The 27547-nt window shown below is 37.8% G+C and overlaps 1 protein-coding gene across 1 annotated transcript in view; it reads left to right on the forward strand.

The window, feature by feature from the left end:
• LOC107660248 (protein diaphanous homolog 3-like) overlaps window positions 1-27547 on the forward strand; it is a 273308-nt gene that overhangs the window by 137423 nt on the left and 108338 nt on the right. The window contains exons 18-23 of the mRNA XM_016449516.1: window positions 2307-2401; window positions 5250-5351; window positions 12585-12824; window positions 16295-16424; window positions 19959-20083; window positions 24925-25089. Of these exons, the coding sequence (XP_016305002.1) occupies window positions 2307-2401; window positions 5250-5351; window positions 12585-12824; window positions 16295-16424; window positions 19959-20083; window positions 24925-25089 (857 nt within the window). The remainder of the gene's footprint in view (window positions 1-2306; window positions 2402-5249; window positions 5352-12584; window positions 12825-16294; window positions 16425-19958; window positions 20084-24924; window positions 25090-27547) is intronic.

Here is a 27547-nt window from a genome sequence, read left to right on the forward strand (position 1 = left end):
ACAATTATTATATTATTGTTGCTTTTGTTAAAATAATCAAAAGATGAATATTCAGATTTTTTTTCCCAGTAGTCTGTTATGAAAAATTATGAACATTTTTGCATTTAGATACAGAAGAACTTTGTCTGTTGAATATTAAAAACAAACGAACAAACAAAAAATCTGGATCGCCATGTCTGCCATGCAAATCAACTGTTCCTGCTCATCTCCAGCCTGGATCTCTTCTCTCCACTATCCCTAATTGCAGATTCAATTATTAGATTTGTCAGTATCAACATTTGTATACTTAGATTTTTTTGGGCGGGATCAAACTGTAACACCGTGTGTCCCAACCAGACACGACGCGATAAAAGGTATCTTTTCCATGTAGTTTTTGTTCTAACCGCCCGCGACAGCGACACGTGACAATAAGCAACATGGGATTCTATTTTAGAAACGGTTTTATTTAGGAACAACATAGAAAATAAGACAGCTATAATCTCAGGTAGTTCTAACCACCCGCGACAGCGACACGTGACAATAAGCGATATGGGATTATATATATATATATATAGCTGTGTCTCATTTAGAAGGCTGCGCCCTCCGGAGGTCGCATTCGAAGGCTGCATACGTCTCATTTCAGAAAAGCAAGTAGGGCACTCTGAATGCGACCTTCTTTTACAGGAATTCGGAGGATGCATGAGGTGTATCCTTTGCTGCTACAGATAACCCACAATTCTTTGCGTCGCCGTAAACAACCGTCGTTAATTTGAAAAATGCCGGAGCCGGCAGATGTACATACAAGCACAAGATGTACACCAACTTACCTTAAATCGCCTCGGTAAAAACGGATAAACTTTGTTTTTAATATCCTCCTCCTTTTTTCAGATGTCTGCTGTATGTACGCTGCAGCTCCTCAATGAACAAAATAAAACAAAGTAAAAAGTAAAACCATTTTTTTTTTCAAATTACTTTCCAAATTTAGAAATAATTTTCCTTCATTTAAGTAGTGTGAGAGCGCAACGATGCTCTAAGTGTGTTGGCATAGTAACGTGATACTTCCGGCTTCCTTTTCCGCCTGTCCTATGAAGGCGGTCTCGTTTAATTCTAGGTTGAGGACACTTCGTATATGCTACACTCACCATGTTTTTGCTGTCACATCGAATCTACACTGGACGCGACAAAGCATTGCAAATCATTTGAACGTTGTGTCAGTACGTTATAAATAGAATGAGTCAGCAGTTTACTTTCGTGGATTTGGAGTTCTATTGCATTTTATTGCGCCGCGCTGCTCGCATCCAGTGTAGACACAATGTAAGTTAATGTAGCTTTCTGATGCTGCGTTTGAATATTCATGCCACATTATTTGAAATTAGCACGGGCCAAACTTTTTTTCTCTCACGGGCCCGTGGGCTGCCTATTTAGGAACCCTGGCATCGACCAACAATGACAAACATAGTGCAGATGAGCTGAAAAAATACTGTAACGTTTTAGACTTGTCTTTTCGCTTTCATTTTTGATGATTTTTTTTTTTGTTTTGAAAACAATATTAAAAAGTTATTTCCATACTGCTTTTTCTGTATAGAAAGGTATGCGGATCAAAACAAGTTTTCAGGTGTCCTTTTTTCCTCATGTCCTTACTTCTCTTTCTTTCTCAGAACCTTGAAGTATACAATAACACCTGTCTTGTGCTGTTATATGCAATATCTTGTCTCTCTCTTCCTCTTTCGCACACACTTCTCTTTGCACCTGTTTTTTAAACTTTTAAACCGCCTTTCCCTCCTCTTCCTTTTCTCTTTATCTGTCTTTCATTTGCATGTATTTACACTAATTCATTTGCCTGAGTGTCTCTGTGGCAATAAGCAGAGTTCTGTAATAAAAGGGAAAGGGAGAAATGTAATGTTTCTGTCCCAGCTGAACACCCCGGCAGTCAGATCACTGTCCCTCACCCTTTTCTGTCATTCACTAACTCATTCTCTCACCTTCCCTTTATTGCCGTTCTTTCTGAAATCGGATTTTAGCTCAGGAATTGTGAGTATTTGTGACAAAAGCAGGCAGAGGTGAAAACCCTGCTGTCTTGATATATGAATGTTATCTTGATACTGCTGAAGTTCTCGTCTGGCCCTCGTCTCAACTAGTTGAAGTAAGTTCCAAATGCAGAAGACATCAAGCTCATTCATTCTTTTTTTATCAGATATTATCACCATGCAGTGGACACACACATGCACACAAAACAAAGAGAGTGTGTGGCCTGTTGATGAATTACTGCAGGGAGATCTTGATGCAATCTCTCTCTCTCTCTCTCTCTCTCTCTCTCTAACCTTTAGCCATTTTCCTGGGGTCATTCCGTATGCCCTACGAGGAGATCAGGAGAATTATTTTAGAGGTGGACGAGGATCAGCTGACTGAGCCCATGATCCAGGTAACATCACCTCTCATCACCATTCATGACCTTTCAAGCATGCCCATGTTCAAAGAATACTGCCTCAAATGTGAGGAATTCAGGGTGCATTTTTCAGCAGCCTGGTTAACGGATCAGTTATTACTGCTTGTACAGTATAACTGATACTTGGTAACCAGGCCAGGTATTCTGAATACCGTTTATTCTGAATACTGTGAATGGTAGAAATGAAAGGTTTTCTCCCTTTGTATATATTTATATTTATATGTATATATAGTGTTTTATTATTTCTTGTTTTAATTTACTTACTCTCCTTGTCTCTTCTTTATTTCTTCATTTTTTGGAACTTCATGGATGTAAACCAAACAAATGACGCATGCTAAAAAGGCCTGGCACCAGCGCAATTAAACAGCTTCACACTATGCAATACTTGAGTTAAAATAAGTCTCATAACAGTAAGTAGTGATAGTTTGAATTCTATGTAAAATAGCATATGTTCGCACACCTGTGATAGCATGAATGACCACTGACCACACATCACTTCTACAGTAATTGTGCTTTGTTGCTGAGCAACCGTAAACAAGTAACACAGTGCTTACACCGGACACATGCAGTGTGCACATCAGAACTAATTTGCTGCCATTATAATCAAGGAAACTATCTACACTAGAAGCATCTGACGGAGTCAATACACACTATTGATTTTTATAAATCGCATTATAGAAATACTGCACAGCAGCATAGCAGAATCTGTTGGTTAGCACATTTCTACTGTTGCGTGGTTTAAATTCATATATTTCATTTTTGTGTTTATACATTAAACATTCTCTCTCCCTTTGATTTTCCCCTGCTTTTTATCATCCAGCACTGATGTCAGGCTCAGCTTTATGTATTCTTCAGTAGCTCAGTGCACAGCAGGTTCTCATTCACTATTATAGTTTTAAAATATCCACTACTTTAGATCCATAACAGAGCTTTGTTATTTTATACTGCTTAACACTTAAAAGCAGCCTCATGTTTATCTAAATGACTGAGATGGGAACAACAGAAATAGCCATCTGCATCTGTGCTTTATATTTCGTTTTGGTGGTGACATAGATGAATGTGGCCATCCGTCTACTAGGCTCATGTCTGTGCACTAATGAAGTGGCCATTTGGAGATGAGTTGGACAAGTTCATATATATGGTATATGAAGCTTTTAAGTTTTTCCTTCTGAAGTCAGAGGCTCGAGAGCAGGTGCTTTATTTTCTGACTCGACAAATAAAACATGTTTGAAATCCCACAGATAAGCAGTTAATTAAAAGTGGATTTATATTGTAGTACTTTATGACAATACCTATGAGTTACAGATTCGACTTGGAAAAATAACAAGATCGCAATACGTTAATAAATGAGAATTGCTGGAGATCCATATATATCTGCAATTTAATGATTTCGTGGAGAGTGACAAGGGTACATGAGAGTTTACCCATGAGAGAACACACGCTGTGGATAGACTTGTTCACAGGATTGCATGCATAAAACTGATTAAATTGCTGCTAAAACAATCATTTATTTATTTATTTTTAGTCTTTTCATTTTATAAGCTAGATTTAGTGGAGATTGACAACTGATAAGAGGAAAGAGACACTTGAATGGGATAACGAAACATCACAATTCTACCAGTGCTTTCAGATAAAACCGTGAAACTGTTTTAGCCTAATGGTGTCAATTCCTTTCAACTCTTTTACAACTTTCTTTGAAAAGTACAATAGAACATCGGTGGACTTCCAATGTGTAATCTTAAGTGCACTTCTATAACTCTAGAATTTGGCCAAAATTATAATAGCTGAAATGCACTACACAACTTTTAAAATTTGAACAGATTTTAAAAAACAAGACATCATACATTTGCGATTTTGTAAACAGAGGAAAAACTGGGCATCATACACTAAACGACTGAGGATGACACACTACCAGACGTTCAAGACATTCCGAACACAGCAAACTCACAAAGAAACATGCCTTGTTGCTAGGAGATGCGTGACAAATGAAAACAATATGGTTTCTAAAATCAGCTCGAAATATCAATCATGTTTGATATCACTGACTGGATGAAATCATAGTCTGAATCTAAAAAAATCAGTTCATCTGTGACCATCAAACACTACGTAGTTTTCTATGAAATTTGTCAAATTAAAATCTGCAGACTGGCTCTGACTTTCAGCAACTAGTGTCAACTCGTCCAGACAAGAAATAGCAGTGCTAGCAAAACAAGTGCTAGCATTATTATTATTTTTAAAAAATAAAATAAACTGTATGAACTGCAAGCTAAATGCTAGTATTGCTATTTTTAATCAAAGTAAATAAATAAAAACTAAATATCATTAAAAATATCTAACAAATTATAGCATTTCTATTATTTTAATAAAATGAGATAATGGTATATATTGCAATATAGTTATTACAAAACTGCTAGTAATGTTTTTAAATAAACTGTTTTTAAATAAAATAATCTGAATCAAAATACGCTTATTGTAAACTAAATGCTAGCATTTCTATTTATTTGTATTTTTTTTTTGAATAAAATGAATTAAACTGTATGAATCCCAATAGGGTTACTGAGATCACCGGTCTGCTCAAGTGTCGTTTTGGTCTTGAGCAAGATGCTTAACCTCGGAGTTCTCCAGGGTGATATATCATCCCTTCAATTAGTCTAGTGTGTCATTAAACACCAGAGAGTCGATTTAGATGAGGATCTCCACTAAATTGCTAGACACTAACTACACCAGCAACAATTAGATCGCAGGTTAAAGTTGAACTGCTAATTGAATGAATGTAGCACACATTCTTTGTAACATAAGTTCTTTGTTTTGTTCTCCCCTCCAGAATCTCGTGAAGTACCTGCCTGATCAGGAGCAGCTGAACGCACTGGTCAAGTACAAGAGCGAATATGCCAACCTCTCTGAACCGGAGCAGTTTGGAGTAGTGGTAAATTCCACACACACACACCGTTCTGTGTTGTTGGCACTGTATACACGATTAGTGACGCGTCCAGTTAGAAGTCATCAGTCACTCTTTATTTAAACTTTTCTAAGATCAATGTTGTGTCTGTCCCTCTACACAAGATTTATTCTCTTAAATTGAAACAGATATCATCTTCTTGTCACAAACAAAACAACTACATATTTTACGACCCAAGATGTGTACTGTGACTCTGAACAGAGAAAGAATTACTGTTATTCTCTAATGGAAAATGCATATGGTAGACCTGACACATATTAACACAGTTTTAACTCAGCTGTCTTTACTGTTTCCTCTGTAGTTAGTAAAACAGATCTTGCTCAAGCTCTTAGTGAATAAGGTTTTAAATTATAAATTGATGTTTCACACAAGTACCAAGCTGTTTTCTGGTTGAGCCAGAGTAATGTTTTAAAAGTGCCAGTGTTTACACTTTTTGGAGGAAAACTAAACTTATAGTTGTCTCAAGCACATTGGAACTGACATAGGAAAAAGCAGTGTCTCCTCCATGGCTCTTTTGTTGCTGAATCTCTAGCACCAAAGCAAACAGAATTATATTTGCCCAGATTATGGTTTAGCAGTCTGAACTGTGATTTAAATAGAAATTGCCAATATATCTGTACCATAGAAACTTTTTTAATCTGTCAATTAATTGCGTGAATCTCCCCTATTTGTGCATTTAAATTACATTTGTCATCATCTAACATGCACACTAATTAAATAACACTAATAATCAGCCATAACATGAAAATAATTGTCTAAATATCAGTATATTTATTATGTCAGTGCACCCTTAATTGATTTACCAAATTGTTAACAGTTATGATTACCAAATTATTTCCTCAATACCAATTAAAATCAGTTTGATGAATCCTTTGCTAAATGAACTTGCTAGATCACTGATTAGCTACTGAATCAGCATCTGACTGAGAGTTATCATTACTTTCAGTGATGTCCATCTTGATATGAAGCAATTTTTATTTAACACAGTTTAGAGAGTTTTTTCCAGAAGAGAAAAAAAAACACTCATATCAGCTGTAACTTTACGGTCCTCTGTGCTGTGTTTTAGGTATCACTGTAGGATAGAGTTGAATTTTAATAGTCATTTTTCCTATGTAATATGTTCAGGAGTTGTCATTTGACATGGTAATGAAGGCTTTTCTCATATTTGATTGTTTCTGACAACCCATCTCTGAATGTGTGATATCAGATTCAGAGCTTTTCTCAACTCTGTCAAGATGTGTGAAATTTAGGTTTAAAAGATTGTCAGACTCCAATTCACATGAAATTGTGTCTTTTGCCCCCGTTTGGATTTGTCATGGTTTAAATACATGCTGCTCACCACTGAATAATTGATCAATCAGTCCGCTCAATCGCCAAGGGCACAGTTCAGCGGCTGATCCTGCTAGAGATTCCCATATTAATTATCGTGTTTGTGAACGTGCTAGCTTCTAACAGGTTTGTTCACCCCCCATTAGGGATGGGTATCGTTAAGGTTTTAACGGTATTACTACTCTTACCAATACTGCTTATCGATTCGGTACTTTTAACGGTATTCTTATCGGTACTTTTTGTTTTATATATGACAAATTAAGAGCTGAATTAACATTGCTTTATATTCTGCGCGTGCAGAAGCTCCTCCGTGTGAGCGCGATCTCGCTTCTGAATTGTGAATAGCAAAAATGCATCATAGACAAATGTTTGAAAAACAGCTGGCGACTCTGGTGAGATAGAATTTGCAAGATAATGTATATATAGCAATAATAAATGTATGTGTGTTTTATTAATTTCTCCAGTACCGATAGCAGAACCGTTAACGTCAGAGCTTATCGATACTCCGGTCTTTCATAATTTAGCCCCGGGACCGATTAAATACCGGGTTTCGGTACCCATCCCTACCCCCCATTGTCTTAGGCTCATTACACTTGACTTTTTAAGAAAACTGGGATGCTGGAATTTTGTGAGAAATGATAGGAAGTAAAAGAAAGGCACAAGGGAGTCGCTTCATGCAGCAGAGCGGCCTGTCGTTGTGTTTGGTGTGTTTATTATATAATGAGGGATATGAAACTGTGGTTTATGCATGCATGGGCAGCAGGAAATGATGCATTTGCAGTTTAGAGAACTATCCAGTTCAAAGGGAATTCTTAATCTCCCATAGTGCCATTGCAAGCAGTTGTGTACTCTTTGTTCTTTTCTGGAGCCAGAACTTTGAACCCTTTGTTTGCTGCCTGCTAAGTGGACCATAAAATATAGCATGCGACTGTCAGGACCTTAAGATCATATAGAGTGATTGTGTGTAAGCGTGTGCATGTGGTGTTTTTATCCATATGTGACACTTCTATTTCAGCCATCTGCTTTGTTTCACTGAATAAATGTTTTTAATGGCTGCATGCGGTATTTTTAGCTCCTGATAAACTGTTTCGCTTTAGTCAGGTGAAGCTGAGCGTAAATAATTACACCTCTTACCAGAAAACTCTCAGAGAAGAGAAATCATCTGTTACCATAGCAACAGTCCAAGAAAAAGTTTAAATCAGGCAAACTTACTCAGCCAGACAATAGAGGCAGAAAGATGAAACAGGTGTGTGTGTCCTGTTCCCCATCGAGTCTTCCAGCAGGCCATATACACTAGAGACGTAGCAAGTGTGTTCAGGTTCTACTGGGACACGCACACACATTGAAATGCTTTTGTTGTTCAGCAGGCACTCTGGGTGGTTGTGAGAAATGATGATTTAGCTTCCTGATAAGGAATAATACTTGAAACACTTGAAAAGTTGTTCCCCTCTGAATACCGTCACATGCTGAGTGGCAGGCAGCACGGTGTTACCTCCACTCCCGTCTGCAGATGCATTTGAATTTAAACTTTAAAGAGTGATTTGAATGTCTTACCTTGAGGACTCTGCGCAGTAAAGTTTAGCTGGTATCATGGTGTTTTCTTTATGGGTGGATGGATTTGAATTGGTTTCATGTACTTTTTGAACAACACATGTATGTAAGGCAGTGGCGGGCCGTGCATTTTACACCTAGGCCTTCAGTGGCGTCCTACATGAATTAATCCATCTCTTCATACCATCATAATGATGCCACGGCTATAGAAACCATAAATATTACACAGTAATGCAGTATAACGTGTGGTTGTTTTTCGCAGTCATTAGGACTACTGTTTTTAGATTTACTAAATATAGTAGGCAAATATTTTTTCAAAATGCACTGAAAATCTAAACCTGAGAAACGGTAATAAAAGTTTTACTAAGTTTTAATAAAATTATTTACAGTGATGCTGTTTGCTAGCTAGTATGCTGACCATCCAATCAAAGGACGAGAAAATGCTGACATTATCATTAGCCAGCTAGATGGCCCTGGTTTTGCCAACTCGAAATCTGATTGGTTAAAGCAACGGTTTCATTGCCATTGATTTAAGCTAACAGAAGCCTGCACTGTTGATTCTGAAGGCCTTAAGGCAGATTTCTTTGACCCTGGCAACACGATTGCTGAAATATGATTGGATAAAAGCTCTAATATAAACATACTGCTGGAAGCAGTGCAACCAAGAGAAAAGCTATGAACTGAAGAGAATAGACTATTGGAGATAATTTAATACACATTCATGGAAAAATATATTAAAACTAAATCAGTGATTCTGATAGTGTTTAGGCCAGCAGAGAAGGCTTTGCTGGCCTTGACGGCCCACCACTGATGTAAGGGTGTATTCACACCAGGAAAATCCGCTAGTTCACTTGCTTTGGTCCGGACCAAATACAATGTTGATTTTTTTTTTTTGTTTGGTGCAGTTCACTTTCACACTGCCTTTTTTTGCAAGTGAACCAGAAATTGTAAACAAAACCACACGTGTGCCAAGGTCATCCATTCATTGGACAGAAATTCTCAAGCAGGGAAAAACAGGAAGTGCGAAAACAGGCTAATCATGGAGATCTTTCGTAGAGCGCCAGACAGTGAGTTGAGCATATGTTTGATCAGTTTAGCCTTCTCAAATAAACACGATTTAGTGGAAGTGGAAACAAAATACGCTGTCGTTTTCCTCATAAAGGTAAGAGTAGCCTATACATCATTCGGAACTGCAAAGTGTCTACTTTTATTTGTGTGCACTCACAATATCAAGAAAACCTTGTGCTTTTGTAAAATAAAGAAAACAGGAAATAGGATGCACTTGCCGTCTCGGACTTGAACAGGAGCGCTTCACAAAAATGCACCGAAACTCAGCGAATATTTTCCTTACATGCATTATGAATATATCTATAGAAAGCTTTAAAGGACTACAAAACAAAATAATTCAAATCCAAAACAAAAACATCCGTAAAGATGCATTTCTTTCTAAAAGCATGTCCAATGATGAGATGGCGAGTCAGGATCATCAACTTCATTGTGACACTGACTCCGCTCATAAAGGTAAGAATAATACGTCGTTCGGAACTGTAAAGGGTCTATTTTTATTTGTGTGCACTCACAATATCAAGAAAACCTTGTGCTTTTGTAAATTAAAGAAAACAGGAAATAGGATGCACTTGCCGTCTCGGACTTGAACAGGAGCGCTTCACAAAAATGCACCGAAACTCAGCGAATATTTTCCTTACATGCATTATGAATATATCTATAGAAAGCTTTAAAGGACTACAAAACAAAATAATTCAAATCCAAAACAAAAACATCCGTAAAGATGCATTTCTTTCTAAAAGCATGTCCAATGATGAGATGGCGAGTCAGGATCATCAACTTCATTGTGACACTGACTCATAAAACACTAGTTTATTAATAAATAATTCAAATATCTCCTTACTATTTCCCCCAACATAGTCATGGTAATTTTTGCGGCAAGCTTTAGCCTATTTAGCGTGCTCACGTCACGTTGCTGTGCGCCATGGTCACGAAAACTCATCATTTGCATGTTTTTAAGCATTGTGGTTTAAAAACAAGTGATTTTTTTAAGCCATTGAAACGCAAATAACAGCACTATATGTGCTAGCTGTCTGTTTCTGAGTGTGATTTCTGCAATTGGGTCGGATCGAGGTCGGGTCATATTCACACCTTAAACGAACCGTACCAGAGTTCGTTTGGAAGTGGACCGAGACCACCTCTTCACGGTTGTTTGGTCTGCACCCGAGTGCGATTGCTATATTCACACCTGCCAAAAAGGTCCGCACCAAGAGGGGAAACGAACTTGAGTTCGATTCAGTCGAACCAAACAAGACAGGTGTGAATACACCCTAAGGCTTAATGTACAGTCAGATGTTTAATATCACAAACCCTAAATATAAACCCTCATTCAACACATTCAAAAGTTTTTTTTTTTTCAGAAATTGTATATTTTCATTCAGCAAAGACTCTTTAAATTGATCAAAAGCGACAGTAAAGATTTGTAACCAAATCAAAGCAAATGAAGTAACACTTTTCACACTCTGACTAGTAAAGCAGAGTTTATACTCAGTCAACAAGGCCAGATGTGGCCATAGTTAAAGAAACACCCACATATGGATAGTTGCTTTGTTCAGAAAGATAGTGTTACTTTGAACTAGGTGGTGAAAAGGCTCCCAGCACTGATCAAAGAGAATATTCACTAATGAAGATGCCACTCTAATTGAAGAGTGAAATGTCTAGACAACATAATGCCAAAATTGACCCTATTTACTGTCTATATTTCCCTGGTCTTGTTGTATGCAATTCATCAGTGGGTAGTTTTTCTAAAGAAGAAAACAAAATGACGTTTTTGTTGTCGTGATGGTCTATGTCAATATAATACTTTCTCTGCTTCTGAAACAACTTTCTACTGAGGCAACCAAGGCTGTGTGGTTGGGGGAACATAACCAATAGTATCATAATTAGCATGATCCAATCAAATTCTGAAGAATAAGATCAAGTCCTGCCCTACATGATTTTCTTTCGGAATATTTGGAAATAACAGAAAAAATATTGCTAATGCTGTTTCATGTTTTTTTTGGTTTTTTTTGTAGCTTTCAGTTCAGATTCTACAAGATAACATGTTTGGTAAACTTCTAGCTTTTCATCATTAATTCATTGATGAAAGCATAATTTTATGCCTTAAAATATACGGTCTGTCTTTTTTCATTGCACCACGTGTCTGGTGTCATGAAGTCCCTAAAGTGTTTTATATACATGAGCTATTATGTGATTTCCAGCATCACTGAACCTCCCTGATAACTATTACTTTGCTGTCTTTCAAAAGCTCTAATTAATAATTCCTTGTATGTGCTGGGGTGGGGGTGGGGGTACAAATCTCCCTCAAACATTTATGGCTAGGAGAGCTTTGAATTTGAGTCTGTTTCATTGCAGATTAGCGCTGCCTGACACACACAGAAGATGCCTGCTACAAGTATGCTGAATGTTTACACACATAAATTAGGCATTTGGCTTTGCCCTATTTTCTTTACCTTCTCTTCTCATTTTCCCCCTTCTTTCCATCAGTCTTTTTGTTTGAATTTGGATTTGTTGTGCTTTTGGTCCATTGTCATTTGTCTTTATACACACATGCAGACTGAATGCAGTGTGCGTGCATGTACAAGAGATGATATCTGATTATGGAAAACAGATCTAGACATATTGATCATGTCTCCGTATTGAGTATCTTAATTACACACTTAATTTGTGATAGCTAATAGGTTTTTATAGGGGCAAATTAGGTCCTGCTCAACCCTCCTTTCCCTAACCCCTGACATGCACACTACCTGCACAAACACACATATACGCATGTGTGTAGGATTTAAATTACACTCATACATGTAGATATACTCATTATGAAAGATCAGTTTCAGAGGAGTGAACAACGTTTACGTTTGAACCATTAATCTGACACCATTAGTTTCCACCACAGAAACGTGACCTAAGTAATGATTGATTTTAACTAATGTGTGAGTGATTTTAGTTAGAATTTAAACTGGTATGCAATTCAATAAACTCATTTAAATCCATCCAATATATTAGCCAGGTTTGAAAGAAATTTTGACAATAAATTTGCTTATTTCATTCAGGAATACATTTTTTGTTTCAGATTTGGAGGTTTTATTAAACTCAAATCCCCTTGATTTATTCAGTATGTTTCAATTGAATTGATATTGCGTTTAGCAGGAATGAATTATAAGATTGAACTTTTGCCATTTAGTTTGGAAGAGCCCTTAGGTTTTATTCCATAGACATTTAGGTCCACTGATTTCTGCTTATTTTCTGTTCTTCCAGATGAGTAGCGTGAAGCGTTTGAGGCCCAGGCTCAACTCCATCTTGTTTAAGCTGCAGTTTGAAGAACAAGTGAGTAACTTGCGTCCGGACATCATGGCGGTGAACACAGCCTGTGACGAGATGAGGAAGAGCAAACCTTTCAGCAGGCTGCTGGAACTCATTCTGCTCGTGGGGAACTTCATGAACGCTGGCTCGCGGAACGCCCAGTCCTTCGGCTTTAACCTCAGCTCGCTCTGCAAGGTACGTACAGAGAGAAAGAGCCTTTTAAGTTTCATATCTAACCCCACACAGATTCGGCACACTTTTTGTCCACATTTTGTGTATGGAAACATATACAAAGTCTGCAAAATGGATTGAAATATGGTCAGAAGTGTTAAATGGAGCTGTTTGTGGTTGAAGGCGTTGTCAGATGCAAGCCTACGCATTTCTAAAACAACTGCTTTGAAATTTCTGAATCAAATACTTGAAGTCTAGAGGCTGTTTTGAGCTGGTTTCCGACAAACAGATTAAGTGTATTCCATGAAAACCTCCATCAGCGGTATCAGCTCATCCAGTAAAACCAGCCTTTAAGTCATTTATGTGACCTGCTATCCATATTTACTCATTTTGTGAATTATTAGCCACTATTTATCTGTTTATCTGGTCTCTTCATATTAGAAGCATACCCGCCCACATAAACCATGGGCATTTTCCATCAAACGCTCTTCTCCTGCTTTCTGTTTTTGGGAAGAAGCTGATAAGATGATAATTTGTGTTCCTCTGATGTTTGTGAAGGAGCCAAAGCTGAGTCACCAGCAGGCACGAGCGTCTGGCTGCAGCTTCTGTGCCCTTCACTCTCCTCCCGCACATTTCCCGTTACCTTGACCCCTATCGGCCAGCCCATCTAAAGTGCCTCTCACTAGAAACGACTGGCATTCGAGAAGATCTCATTTGATTTAACACTATCAAGCACTCAAGACCACAATAGCCATATCTTCTGGCATCTATCAAAGTTCAGAAACCAAAAACCACTTTATGGCTGCTCCTTCTGTTTTCAAAGATAAGTCTCGGCGTAATGACGTAATGCAGACATATATGTGCTTGACGGTAAGAGGACAGTCCTTATTTTCTGTTTAGTCAGGTGTGTTAATGTAACGCTAATGGATTATTTCTTTGTCCTTTTGCCATGTTACGCACAGAACACCTTAGCAGTTGTCTTAGAATTTTGGTGGCTAGTTTTGCACGGGTGCACCATGCGTAAAGCCCTCTAATGATAATGTTTGGGTGAAATTTTCACATTTAGGTGAATGGAAAAGGGCAGAAGGGGAATATAATTAATTACCACCGCAGCAATGCAGATTTACTTAGGTTTCCATGGCGACTTGGCATTAGTTTTTTTTTTTTTATCTGGCTTGATCTGCCTCCTTTCTTTCTTTCTTTCTTTCTTTCTTTCTTTCTTTCTTTCTTTCTTTCTTTCTTTCTTTCTTTCTTATTAGCCATCCATTTTATCCATTACTACTTTCACTCCTTCCCTTCTGTATGGTGCTAAAGCTCAGAGAACGGCCATCACTGCATTTGTGACTCTCTCCGGGATAATGAAATGCCTTCCTGCTCATCATGTCGCCTAGAAGGCCTAATAAAAGGCCAAAGACTGTATGTGGACATGCTCACAGTCAGGCTTTTTATAAAGGAATAACCCAAAAATAAAATGTCAGTCATTATTTTCTCACCCTCATGTTGTTCCAAACACAAATTGCTTCCTGGTTTCTGTGAAACACAAAAGTAGAACCCCTGAAGAATGTTCACTGAGATTTTTTCCATGTCATGTTAAGATGGTCTGGAAATGCCTCTAAGTTTTGGTCTGGTCCTCACACAAAGCTATTGTATAGCTTCAGAGGGCTGAGAATAAACAGCACAAATCATACAGACTACTTTTATTTTATTTTATGATTTTTAAAAACTTTTTTAGTGCTGTTTCCTCACATTCGTCAAATTTTCCATGCAACAAAGCAAGTCATATGGGTTTAGAATGATATTAGGGTGACTAAATTGTATATGTCATGCTCAAGAAGCAATTATCAGTATTGGAAACAGTTGTGCTGCTTTATATTTTTGTGGAAACCATGATACTTTTTTTTTGAAGGATCCTTCAATGAATAGAACGTTCAAAAGGAAAGCATTTGTTTGAAATAAAAATTATTTTTAAAATTGTAAAAGTCTTTACTGCTACTTTTGTTCAATTTAATGCAATCTTGTTAATTAAAAAAAAAAAATACTGGCCCCAAAATTTTGGATGGTTGTGTGTATGTGCATATGTTTATATAGTAACTTGAGGTCTATAATATACATTAATATAAATCTTCTGCTAATTTATTTTACATATCAACACACTCATCATAAATCTGTCCTTAAACCCAGTTAAGGACCTTGTGCATCTGAGTTAATGGAGTTAACTGTCCTCAGTGCAGAGAGAGAGAGACTACATCTCTACATCTGCACATAGCAATACAGTCCCTGATGTGCAGGAGTAACAAAGAAAGTGTGTTGTTTTCTGCCTTTCAAGTTCCTCGCCTGAGGGCCTCTCCTGATGTTCTTTCTCTGCCTCGGTTGATCTGATAGTTTGTTTGTTTTATTTTGAGTTTAACCTGTCAGTATCTTTCTCTTTTGCTCACAGTGGGTTTATCGAACATATTTAGTTGTCAAAGGATTTGAAAGCACTTCCCTTTGAGCAAATGACACACGCCTCACTGTTTGATCTCATCAGCAGAGGACGGTTCAGTATGTCATGGACGTCAGAATCTCAATGAATGTTGTTGATTTTTTATTTTTTTTCTTCCAGGAAACCTTTTCTGATTGAGAACCAATATTTAAGATTGTTTCACAGACATCAATGACTCCAATGATATCATCAGATGAGATATTTTGGGTTTCTTTGTTCCATTGTCATTTTCATACTACTTAGATGAAATAAGCACAAGCAATTTGTATAATCTGGCCTTTTTGTTCTATCTTAACACGTGTGACTTTTGAGAAGCCTTTTCAGGCAGAGCAACAAAATCTAATTTCATCCTCCGTCATCTGTCTTACGCTTCACACGGCTTCCAAATGTTCTGACTCTGCAATTATCCAGTTGAACCCTGTGTGTATATCCAGCACAAAGCCTCTGTCAGAACACATACATTTAAAAGAAATGGAGTGTAAGATATAGTTGAGTATTAAAATGGACTAGATGGGAAGTCGATTTCTCCAATTTCATCTCTCGTTTCATAAGGGCATATTTGGAACTTCATTTTTTACTTCATCTCTATCACTGCTCCCCCCCCCAGGTAATCAAGCTTCTTAAATTGTCAGGCTACACCACCCAGAAGAGCTTAATAATGTTTGCGTTATCCACGCTAATCAAATGCTTTTTGCACTGCCTGTAACCTTGTGCCACAATGATAACCATAACTGACAATGAAAATGTCTTGCTTTTCTAGTCCGGCGGCAATTTCAGTGTACTATTAAATTAACTTGTCAGACGTGAAGGTGGCGGACGCTGATGGCTTCCTTCAGGATTCTCTCTCTCCGATTTCTCTCTATTTCTGAAATGTTCTGAACATGCAAATACTTGCATTCATTTTTTTATGCATTTTTTCTTTTCTATTCTGATTTAATGTTGGTATCACAAAAAATAATTGAATTCCCCCTTTTCTTCTATCTCTACCTCTCTATCTTTCTTTGGCTCCCAGCTGAAGGACACTAAATCGGCTGATCAGAAGTCCACTCTGCTTCACTTCCTGGCAGAGATCTGTGAGGAGAAATTCCCTGAAGTACTGAAGTTTGTGGAGGATCTACAGCACGTGGACCAGGCCAGTCGAGGTACTGGAACATTTACACACAGAACCAGTATCCATTTAAAAGTGGACAGGTTTCGTTTCATTTTATTTTGTTTCGTTTTGTTTCGTTTCATTCCTTATAGGATGATTTGCTGGTTATTTAGCACTCTCAACTCCCTGGCTGACCATCAGAAAAGTGAGGGGGAAAAACAACAACTTTTGAGTCCATAGCTACCAGCATTACAGAATACTTTAACAGTTCTTTAATGTCACTCTCACAACGTACAGTACATGAACTCTACCAGTTTCTGTGTGTGAGTTTGTGTTGACTTCTGCACAGTCTCATTTAGCTGCACATGCTCTGTCGGCAACACTGGGCACAGAGATAATGTCAGCCTGTGTGTGTGTGTTTGTGCGCTCACAATTATAAGTCTAGTGATTATAAGACTAGACCAACTCACTGTATTACCTAATGCTTCCGGAAAGCAGGACTGAGAGTTTTTGGCAGAGCAAATACAAATAATCAAACTGGATTATTAGACAAAGTGATTTAAAAAATGCCCTGCCTATATGTCTGGCAGCCTTAGAGAAACTGTTTAAATAGAACATGAAACTTCTGTGTTTTTCTAAATGAAACAAATAATGATGGAGGGCAGGACTTATTAGTTGGGATTTTATTGGATTGTTAGACTTGTTAGGCTGTAATATTATTGGTTAATGTTGTTGTTTTCTGGCTGTATAGTGCTGATTGCATCAGCTGAACATGACAATTTCAGAGGCAGGGAACATTATTACATTTTTATATTAACTATTATGAAAAATAAATAATTTTAAGAATAATGTGCTTTGAAGAATTATGCACAGTAAGACCAGGGACATTTATTAAGACCTAAATGGGGTTCATTTTTGATTCATGTTGGCTTTATTATGAACTGTTTGCTCAATTTGTCATTTACTCACCCTCATGTTGCTGCAAACCCATATGGTGTTCTTTCTTCCTTTGCAGATGAAAGACGTTAGCAGAATATTTGCTCTGCTCCTTTCTATGCAATTAAAATTCAGCTCTGAACATGACAAAAATAACCATAGAAGTGGTCCATGCAACTTATGTTAGAGGTCTTATGAAGTTTTATGATAAGCTTTGTGACAAAAGGACCACAAGACATTATTTGCTGAAAATCTGATCTGCGTTTGCATATATTGATAGGCACACAAGCTGTAAGGCCTACTTTCATGGTGCTTGATTGGTCATGATCACAATTTGGTTTCACTGTGTGGAAATGAACAGCTCAGATGTTGTTCAAAACATCTCCTTTTGTGTTCCAAGAATGTTTGAAGGTTTTTCTATCATGTCCACTTTCTCGTCCTGGCTCTGTCTCTGCAGCTTTTATTAGTTTCACTTTTTTCCTCCCTGTCCATCTTTTTCCCTCCCATTCCCCATTTCATTAGTGCTGACTGCTCTTGTGCCCTTCATCAAAGCTGAAATGGCATTATGGGTAACATATCCCCACCACGCTGAATGTCTGTCCCTGCACTTCCCTCAGGAAACAGCCTCTGACTGTTTTACAGATATTACTTCCATTATTCTCTTCTTTAGAGCTTGCATTAGAAGGTGCATGTTTTTTCTTTCTTGTGGAGATGAAAATACTTTCATTAAGAATTAGCTCATGTCATTCCCTTACAGTTATGGTTTTGTCTCCCATTGTGGTATAGTTAGGTCTAGGATGATTTCCTTCAGCGGCTGCTAATGGAGGGTTCATGCATGTGGGTTTCTTTAGTGTTTTCAAGAACACCTGCTGACTGTTATTGAAGCTTTCTTTTATATTTATGTCCTTTGGCACACACTTGGCTTCCAAAGTGACTTTTAAGAAAAGGCACCAGAAGATAGGGATATGCTTCAAAATCTAGTGAGCTACCTAGCTAGACAGCAATTTTTTCTGGATTATCTGGAAATTAATACTTTTAGGACAAATTAAAAGTGAGAGTAAAGACATTTGTAATGTCATAAAAGAATCCTGGGGAAAAAATAAATAAGTAAAGGAATTGTTCACACATAAATGAAAATTACCCCATGATTTACTCATCCTCAAGCCATCCTAGGTGTATATGACATTCTTCTTTCACGAGAGAGTGATGTCCTCTGATGTTCCTGGCTCTCAAGTATCCCTCTGAATGGGCATTTCAAGTGTAGGTTTACACTCACCAACCCCCTTACACCAAACAAACACACACACTTAGCTCACTCTGCAGTTGCATCTCAAGAGCATGAGTGATTTAAATAGTTTTGTTGTTTGGCATAAGTGTGCATTTAATAGTGTATCATAGTGCATCTATGTATAACTGTAGACTAGATTTAGCGGCCACACAGCTCAGATTTTTCAAATAGCAATACTAAGACAAATAAAACTATTTTTTTCTGTATTGCTGTGTGGTTGCACCACAAAAGAGCATATAATGTAACAAGGTGCCAAATGAGTTATGCACTGAAGTTACTTAGTGCCTGAATAAATGTACCATACAAATATTCAGATTGACAAATAGGTCTGTGTGTGTAGGCACTGGACTCTTGGGTCACACTCAAAGCGGCAGTGCCAGCTTTATGTTGTTCTGAATGCAAAATGTGTGCTTTTCAGCCCTTTAGGCCAAGATATGGGAAAAGTATGAGGCACATTCAGTTGTTATAAGCCTCAAATTGTACGTTAGAAATCATTAAGGACCAAAAGAAAAAAAAATGTCAGACTTAACTAAGCAGATGACCATTTAAGTAGTTTAACATTTACACAATTCCTCAGTAAAATGCAATAAATAATATCCTGCTTAGCTGAGGATATTTAAGCCAAATCTCAACACATGAGGCTCAGTCAATGTGTCCCATCACATTTAGCTAACACTGTGCATGGTATGGGATTGTCCCCTCTAAACAGCGTCTGCTTAATCAAACCTGAGCCTCTTATTAAAGTCACATAATTACCTCATCAAACTACCAGCGTGTGTGAGGAACTAGTGAAAGACACAGACCTGGTGTAGTTGTACAGGAACTTTTTTAAATGTTTTAATTTTTTGTTTGTGTGTTGTGTTTTGTTATAGATTCAATTAACATAACAGCTGCATAACAAAAATCCCAATCAAATGGCAATAAAGTGATTTGAAATAAAATGGTTAATGCTACTGAGACCATAGGATTATAAATTATTAAACATCTTGACTGTTGAAGTCTAAAGGCCTTCACACTGCTTGTGAGAGAGTGGACTTCAACTCTTACTACTTTTTTTAAGGAATTGTTTGCTGTCAAGCTACAAAAAGGATGAAAAATGCATCGTAACAGGGGTCCATAGAACTGCAGAGTCTTCTGAAGCCATACGGCAGCTTTGTGTGAGGAACAGACTGAAATTTATGTTGAAAATATTCACTTCCGTTATAGCTCTGAAATCTCTCTTATTTTTCTTTCCAGTGTGTGTCTGTCCCAACAGAACTTAGTCTTTGAGGAATGTTTGTCATCTGGAAACATGGATGTTGGATCTGGTGTAAGCAAAGCGTGTCAGTGCATTGTTTTAAATCTGTATCTATGTGTGTCTAGTATCAGCAGAAAACCTTGAGAAGAGCCTGAGACAGATGGAGAAACACCTGCTACAGTTGGAGAAGGATCTGGACACTTTCAGCTCCACAGACGACCAGCAGGACCTGTTACACAGCAAGATGGCAATATCCTTTCACACGTTTGCATGCACATGCACTGTACATTATTATAATTTTTTTTGTTTCTTTATTTTTGGTCTAAACACTTTTATTCGTTGTTCTGCTGTCAATGTTGTTAGTTCTTGTGCACATGGTGGTGACACGTTTTCTAGCACCCTTGTCAGCCTCACACACACACATTCACAAACGCTAATCAGAGTTTATGTCGGCGTGTGCAAATTAATAATTTATATTGAACTTCACCGGGCTGCATGTGAAACTGAAGACGGTGTGATAATGGAGTTGTGCATTCCTGTACTTGCTTGTTAGTTCTTTTCCCTGCTGTCTGTCATTGTACTCGAAACCGTTCCCTGCAGTCTAAATGCTGTCTCCTCTGGAAATGGCAGACGTTTGAAAGCCAGACGTGTTGCCAGAGGAGATACCAGGGGCACAAACTAAATGCTGAACAAAACATACACTCAAATGATCCTCAATGAACCTTTCCTCTCATGCATTTTGTATAGTTCGGTTCAGCAGGTAGTCTTGGGTAGCTTCATTATTCCTGTTTTTGACTTAGACTCAGGCATACTGAGTTTATGCTTGCTGTTTCATGGGCAAAAACAGATGCTTTTTTTACTATATTACTTTAGTGTGGTGCTCATGATCCAGTGAGTGCCTGCAGTAGATGCCTGTGTTCTGGGTCTGACCCAACTGCTCTACCCTTCACGGTGTTCTGGCTAGACTCTACCAGGGGAGGTTATTATCTTACTCACCAGCCACATAATGGAGTGTCCTCCACCCTACATCCCTTCTCTCAGTTTTTTTCTATTTATTTCATGCAGTCCATTTTCTATTGCCGTTTTGCTGTAGTATTTTCTTTTTTCTTTTTCCCCAATTTTAATAGCAACAATTAGTACCTTGTCCCTACTAAGATGTTTTAGAAATGCATTGACTCAAATCTTAATGGGCTACCGTGCATGACAGCATTTTTGGGTATTGATTTAAAAAAAAATTGCACAAACAGATGATGGCAAAAATATGCTGTCTTGGTGGGCAGCTCGCTAGGTTTCCAGTTGGCAATTACAAACAGGGTTTTTGCATTAGTCTCTCACACTGGAAGTCTATGATGCATGTGTACGCTTTGTGTAGTAATGTACGAAAATATTAGGGATGCGTGATATGGTCTTATAGTACCATAATGGCCGGTATTTAATTTTTTTTTGTTTTGTTTTGCTTCGTGTGCTTTTTTATTTTTTATAAATAATGCAAATAGCTTAAACACTTGTCCATGTAGTGTGTATGTGTGTGTCTCAGGTAATGGTGTGTTTGTTAATAATGTGTCTTAGAGGTGTTGTGTGTGAGAGGACAGTATGAGAGTGTCTAACAGGCTCAGGTGTACCGGAGAAAATTGATGCTTTTCTATCCCTCTGCACAGAGCTTGTGTTCAAGTGTCAGCCATCAGCCTCTCTCTCTTTATTTAGTTTAGCTTCTCTGTCATTTAGAACAAAAACCCAGAGTCCACCTTCCTCTGTCAGCGTTAACACTGTTCAGCTCCAAGTGGCACGGGCCCTTTTCTGTCCTCTGAGCTCTTAGCACCAGCAACCAGATCAGTATTGAAGTTAATGAAGTCTTATCTCTCGCTCTCATACACCGTCTGTCCTTTCATTAGCTGAGCACGTCCCCTGTGCTACATTCTTTTTCTAATCAGAGAGCCGAAGTTGGTGTGTTTGGAGGGCGTGAATGAACTTGCAGTATAAAAGACAGAAGAGGAGACACACAAAACAGATCTGTGTGTATATGTAGCCGGAAGAACACCCCAGAGATTTCATGTGTATGCTGAACAAACATCGCTGGCCAGCCTGTCTGTCCTCCCTTATAATGTCTTCATCGTGAATAAGTCGTGGAGGACCTGTTGTGCTGAGTCCTGGAGTGAGATGTGTGGGTTAGAGAAGCTCTGTCCAGTTTCTCAATGTCCACTTGTTAGCAGATTTGTGGCTAATAGTCACTTTTCCTTGCCTAGGAATATCTGATAATGCAAATCATGTTCAGGTGAGCTTGCAAAAACTGTTGCCTTGTAGGACAGTAATTATCACACAGTGAATATATATATATATATATATATATATATAAATACACTGGCAATAAAAAGACAATCAGGATACTAGAATGGTTTATGAAGTATCATGAGATGACTGAAAATGCAGCTTTACCATCACAGGAATAAATTACATTTTAAAATATATTAAAATAAAAAACAGTTGGAGCCTTGGTGATATTAAAAGATTGCTAAAACAAAAATCATGTGAAAATCATAATGTCCTTAAAATAAAATATATTTTTTAAAATCCTTATAAAAATTAAAATTTTTATTGTGTGGATAGCTGCTCAATATTTCTTGAGTCTTTAAGCAAATTCAGATGAGATCTACTGAGGTCCTAATGTATGAGTTGAAGATGAAGGCATCTTTGATAAATCAGATGCAGTGTTATTTATAGCGAGGGAGCAGAATACACTAAAGCATTTTGTAGGATTTAACTTAAGAAAGACAGGAGAATGATAGCAGGAGAGATTGTCATCTGTTGTTTCACTTAACTTCAGATCTGTGTGTAGTGTGTCTGCACTTCACAGGGGCTGTTGTGGTGCCGTTCACAAGTCAACCTGAGAGCACAACCTACTGAACAGTTCACCCCGCGGCCAGCTCGTACACACACCTCATAAACACAGACACACACATACACTCTAAAGCTAATGCCGGTATAAAAGAAAACCTTTTTTGGATGTTGATCCAAAGATTTTTTTTTTTTTTTTTAGTGTGATGTGAGGCACCAGCTTTAAACTGGATTAATTACTAATTACACATTATCAAAATCGATGATATCAATTATCATCAAAATAATGCTATGATATTTGGAGTAAAGCTTGCCCTCTTTGCATAGGCATTTCTGACTTCACAGCATAGATTAGACCCAGATTCTCTCATGCTAGTGTGTGCATGTGTGAGAGTCACAGTGTCAGTGCATGTATGTGCGTGCTTGTGTGAGAAATGTTATAGACAATAATAATATGTTATATACATTTGATGTGGCTCAATGAAGCTAAGGCTGAGTGTGCAATGAAAAGTTTCTTTGCTCTTGAGAGTGAATCTGTGGGTTGTATGTCAGTTGTGCTTTTATATCCATACATTCTAGTGAAACACTTCATTCATTCAGCAGTAACTAATCAGAATATTTAAGCTTTTTTCTGAGCCCTTTTGTTTATATACTGTAAAAAAAAAATCTAAACCCAAGGACACTTATCTATGTATTTAAATATTCTCCTTTTGGCCTTTGTTTCTTTCTTTGTCTGCTGATGTAGATGGTTTTACTTTCCATTCCAAGAGGGAAACTTTGATCTTCATCAAAGATTATTGCCCATCCCTCTTTCTCACACCACCTATGTTCAAAGTATGTGATATTTCTGTGCACTCTTGCATGTTATATGACAGTGTGTGCATTTGATATGTAAGTGATCACATGTAGGGTGTTAATTAGTGTCATTTGCAGCTATTAATATTACTTATACTTTGTGTTAGGGGTTCATTTAAATTTAGGTGTTTAGCTCATTTTACGTAATTTGTGCTACAAACGAGAATGATACCTCAAATTGTGTGACATGCTAAGCAGTTTTTGCATAGCTGAAGATAGTACAGGCGGAGCATAAATAATTTCATAGATTTGCACTGAGGGACCTGAGCAACATTTAGAGACCAGAATATTATTCCTGCAGCTCAAACAGTATAGCGCTAGCATGGCAGTAACAACGCCAAGGCCATGGCTTTGATTTCTAAAGAAAGCATTAACTGATGTATTCCTTGAATGCAATGTAAGTTACTTTGGATAAAGTCAAATGCATACATGTAAATGTAAATCATATGGATGGACCTTGAGCCAGTAGGCAATCGTGTCGTCATTGTGGTGATGAGTTTTGCACAAAGCACTACTCACATTATCTTCAGAAAGTTTCTAGTCTTGCTAAGATCTGAATGAATTCATAGGTGTTCAGTGTGGCCATAAAGGTCACCATAAAAACATGGCCTTTGCAGAGATTTGCAGTCTACATACTGCCATTAGATCTAAATGCATATTCACTGGATGTAGTTTTTAACCATCTATAATTATGTTTGTTGATGAACAAAATGCCTGTGTGTATACATATTTTCCCAATAAATTACATGTTTTGCATTGGCTCCTGTACACACAGACACAGTTTTAATTGGCTAAAGAGCAGTCACCGATACAGCACTCGGATCTGTGCAAGTGCAGCAGGTTTAATCATAATTAAAATGAACTTTCTATGTAGGGCTATATATATGTGTGTCTTTATTAATTGGTTTGTTTTGGGTTTTTTTTTTTTTTTACTAAAGTTCACTAAAACTTTTCACTAAAGTTTTTGCATGTGCTGGTTGCACAGCTCTGCAGTTAGTGTTGCATTATGGGAATGTTGTCATGTGATCAGTGATTTAAAATTAATTTTCAGTTTGGTTCATTCTGAGCAGAAACTATTTTTACACTTCCAGCTGTGGCATTTCACAGCATCATTACCAAATGGTGACCTGTTAAAAGATTAACAGTTTTCCTTTTTGAAATGAAGAGTGCATTGTACTAATAAACTTGAAATTTAAATAACAGTTGCATAAACCACTGCTGGTGTATTTATCTACTTTTAAGTTAGGATGATTTTTCCTTAGACTAAAGTTTAAAAATCCAGAAGAAAATGTATTCTTTAATTTTTTTTATGGAAAATGTTATGAAAATTTGACAACATATTTGCACATTCACTTTCCAATACTAGTTTCCTCTTAGATGAAGTCCTTGACAATGATTCCTCACAGGTTCTCTATGCAGGCGAGAGATCAGTACCTGAAGCTGGTGATCATGCACAGTAATATGATGACCCTTTACCTCAACATGCTGGAGTATTTCGCCATCGACTCCAAGAAGACCTCCGTGGAGGAACTCTTCACTGACCTCAGCAACTTCAGAGCCATGTTCATGGTAAGCCGCCCACTCCGATTCAGATCATAATCACGGCTGCTGTACCTTATGAAATGGAGTGGGGTGTCAGTGCCAGGTTGATACTGGCTTGTTTTTGCAGGATCTGCAGCTTTGCAGAAGCCCAAACCAGGGAATAATCTGGTTCTTTCTCCTCCAGCCATGATCCCTTTTGACCTACTCGAACAGGAGGAACTGTTGTGTATGTTATAAGTAGGGTGAATACTGGGTAATTAGTAGCCAAATATTGCTTGCCCCTCGAACGATAGGTGCAGGTTACACACGCATTGATTTTGAGCTCTTTCTGTCTCCACATACTGTCATTGATTGTGAGTATGTGCTTTCACACACTCCCTTCATTCCCATTCTGAAGGTTCTAGTGCACTAATCTGACAAAAGAGAAGCCGCCTGTCTCCTTTATGAAAAGCCATTTGAAATGCAAAGTTATTTTCCACTTGGCTGCTACAGTGATGAGACGAATCTCGTCGCCTTTATTATTTTAAATGATTTCATGATGGAAATGCTGAAATTTGGGGAATGAGCTGACTGTGTGTCCGCCACCAGATGCATGATAATGCACTCCTGTGGCGCGTCTTTGAAACCTGTACCCGGTGCAGCGAGGGACGTGGAACTGGTGCTCCTGACGAGCAGCCTGCACTGTACTCCATCTGACTTGCTGTGAAACAAGGCGACAGAGAGTGCAATAGGGATTGTGATTGACCCAAATCAGCAGTCTGAAAAATGAAGTTTCATATATTCAATTCAAGTTTATTTCTATAGCGCTTTTTATGATACAAATCGTTGCAAAGCAACTTTACAGAAAATTAAGTTTCTACAATATTTAGTTGTAGCTTATCAGTGGTGACTGTCAGTTTATGTACATATGGCAGAAATGTACGGAAAAATCAAGTAAAGACGTAATCAAACAGACGATGAACACTATTAACAGCAATTATTATATGATGCAATCAAACTTATAGCAAAATTTGGTAGTTCTGTATGTTTTTTCAGGGTTGGCATCATCTGAGGTCCTCTGAGAGGTTGGCATCATCTCTTCTCAGGTGTTCTGGATCCAGACTGAAGCTTGTGTTAATCCTAGTTAGGAACTAGTTCTGGAATCCCAGAAACAGAGAAACAAATAGAGACATAATTAGCGTAGCTGCTGTTCCAACCAAGTAAACTTAATTTGTTTAATCCAAGCTAAAGAATAATAATGCGCATTTAAGTGAGTGACATGACATGTGGCCAAGTATGGTGACCCATACTCAGAATCAGATATAACTGCGGTACAAGAGAGGTGTCTTTAATCTAGATTTAAAGAGATAGAGTGTGTCTGAACCCCGAATGTTATCAGGAAGGCTATTCTAGAGTTTGGGAGCCAAATGCGAAAAAGCTCTACCTCCTTTAGTGGACTTTGCTATCCTAGGTACTACCAAAAGTCCAGAGTTTTGCGACCTAAGGGAGCGTGATGGATTGTAGCGTGGTAGAAGACTAGTTAGGTACGCAGGAGCTAACCCATTAAGGGCCTTATAGGCAAGTAATAATATTTTGTAACTGATACGGAACTTAATAGGTAGCCAGTGCAGAGACTGTAAAATTGGGGTAATATGATCATATTTTCTTGACCTGGTAAGGAGTCTAGCCGCTGCATTTTGTACTACCTGTAGCTTTTTTATTGAAGATGCAGGACAACCACCTAACAGTGCATTACGATAGTCCAGTCTAGAGGACATGAATGCATGAACTAGCTTTTCTGCATCAGAAACAGGTAACATGTTTCATAACTTGGTAATGTTTCTAAGATGGAAGAATGCTGTTTTAACATGGGAAATATGATTTTCAAAGACAAGTTGCTATTTAATATAACACCTAGATTTTTGGCTGTAGAGGAAGTAACAGTATATCCGTCTAGTTGCAAATTGTAATCCAAGAGATTCTGTGTACTGTCTTTTGGTCCAATAAGTAATATCTCTGTCTTATCCGAATTTAATAGGAGAAAATTATTGGTCATCCAATCTTTTACATGATGACTCCCCATTTAAATCATTTAAATGGTAGCGATCGGACAGGTAGGATCTAAACCATCTTAAAGCCTGCCCTTGAATACCTGTATAGTTTTGTAATCGATCTATGAGTATGTCATGATCTATAGTGTTGAACGCAGCCCTAAGATCAAGTAAAACTAGCAATGAGATGCAGCCTTGGTCTGACGCAAGAAGCAAGTCATTTGTAATTTTAACAAGTGCAGTTTCTGTGCTATGTTGGGGCCTAATTCTTCACTCTGACCTTGAAATTCTGTGAAATTCTTCATAGAGATAATTTTTTTTGCAGGAAGGAGCACAATTGAGCAGACACAATTTTTTCTAAAATTTTAGACATAAAAGGAAGATTTGAGATGGGTCTGTAATTTGCCAGTTCACTAGGATCTAGTTGTGGTTTCTTAATAAGAGGCTTAATAACC

This window comes from Sinocyclocheilus anshuiensis, unplaced genomic scaffold (assembly GCF_001515605.1).
Source record: "Sinocyclocheilus anshuiensis isolate Anshui unplaced genomic scaffold, SAMN03320099.WGS_v1.1 scaffold1579, whole genome shotgun sequence".
NCBI lineage: Eukaryota > Metazoa > Chordata > Actinopteri > Cypriniformes > Cyprinidae > Sinocyclocheilus > Sinocyclocheilus anshuiensis.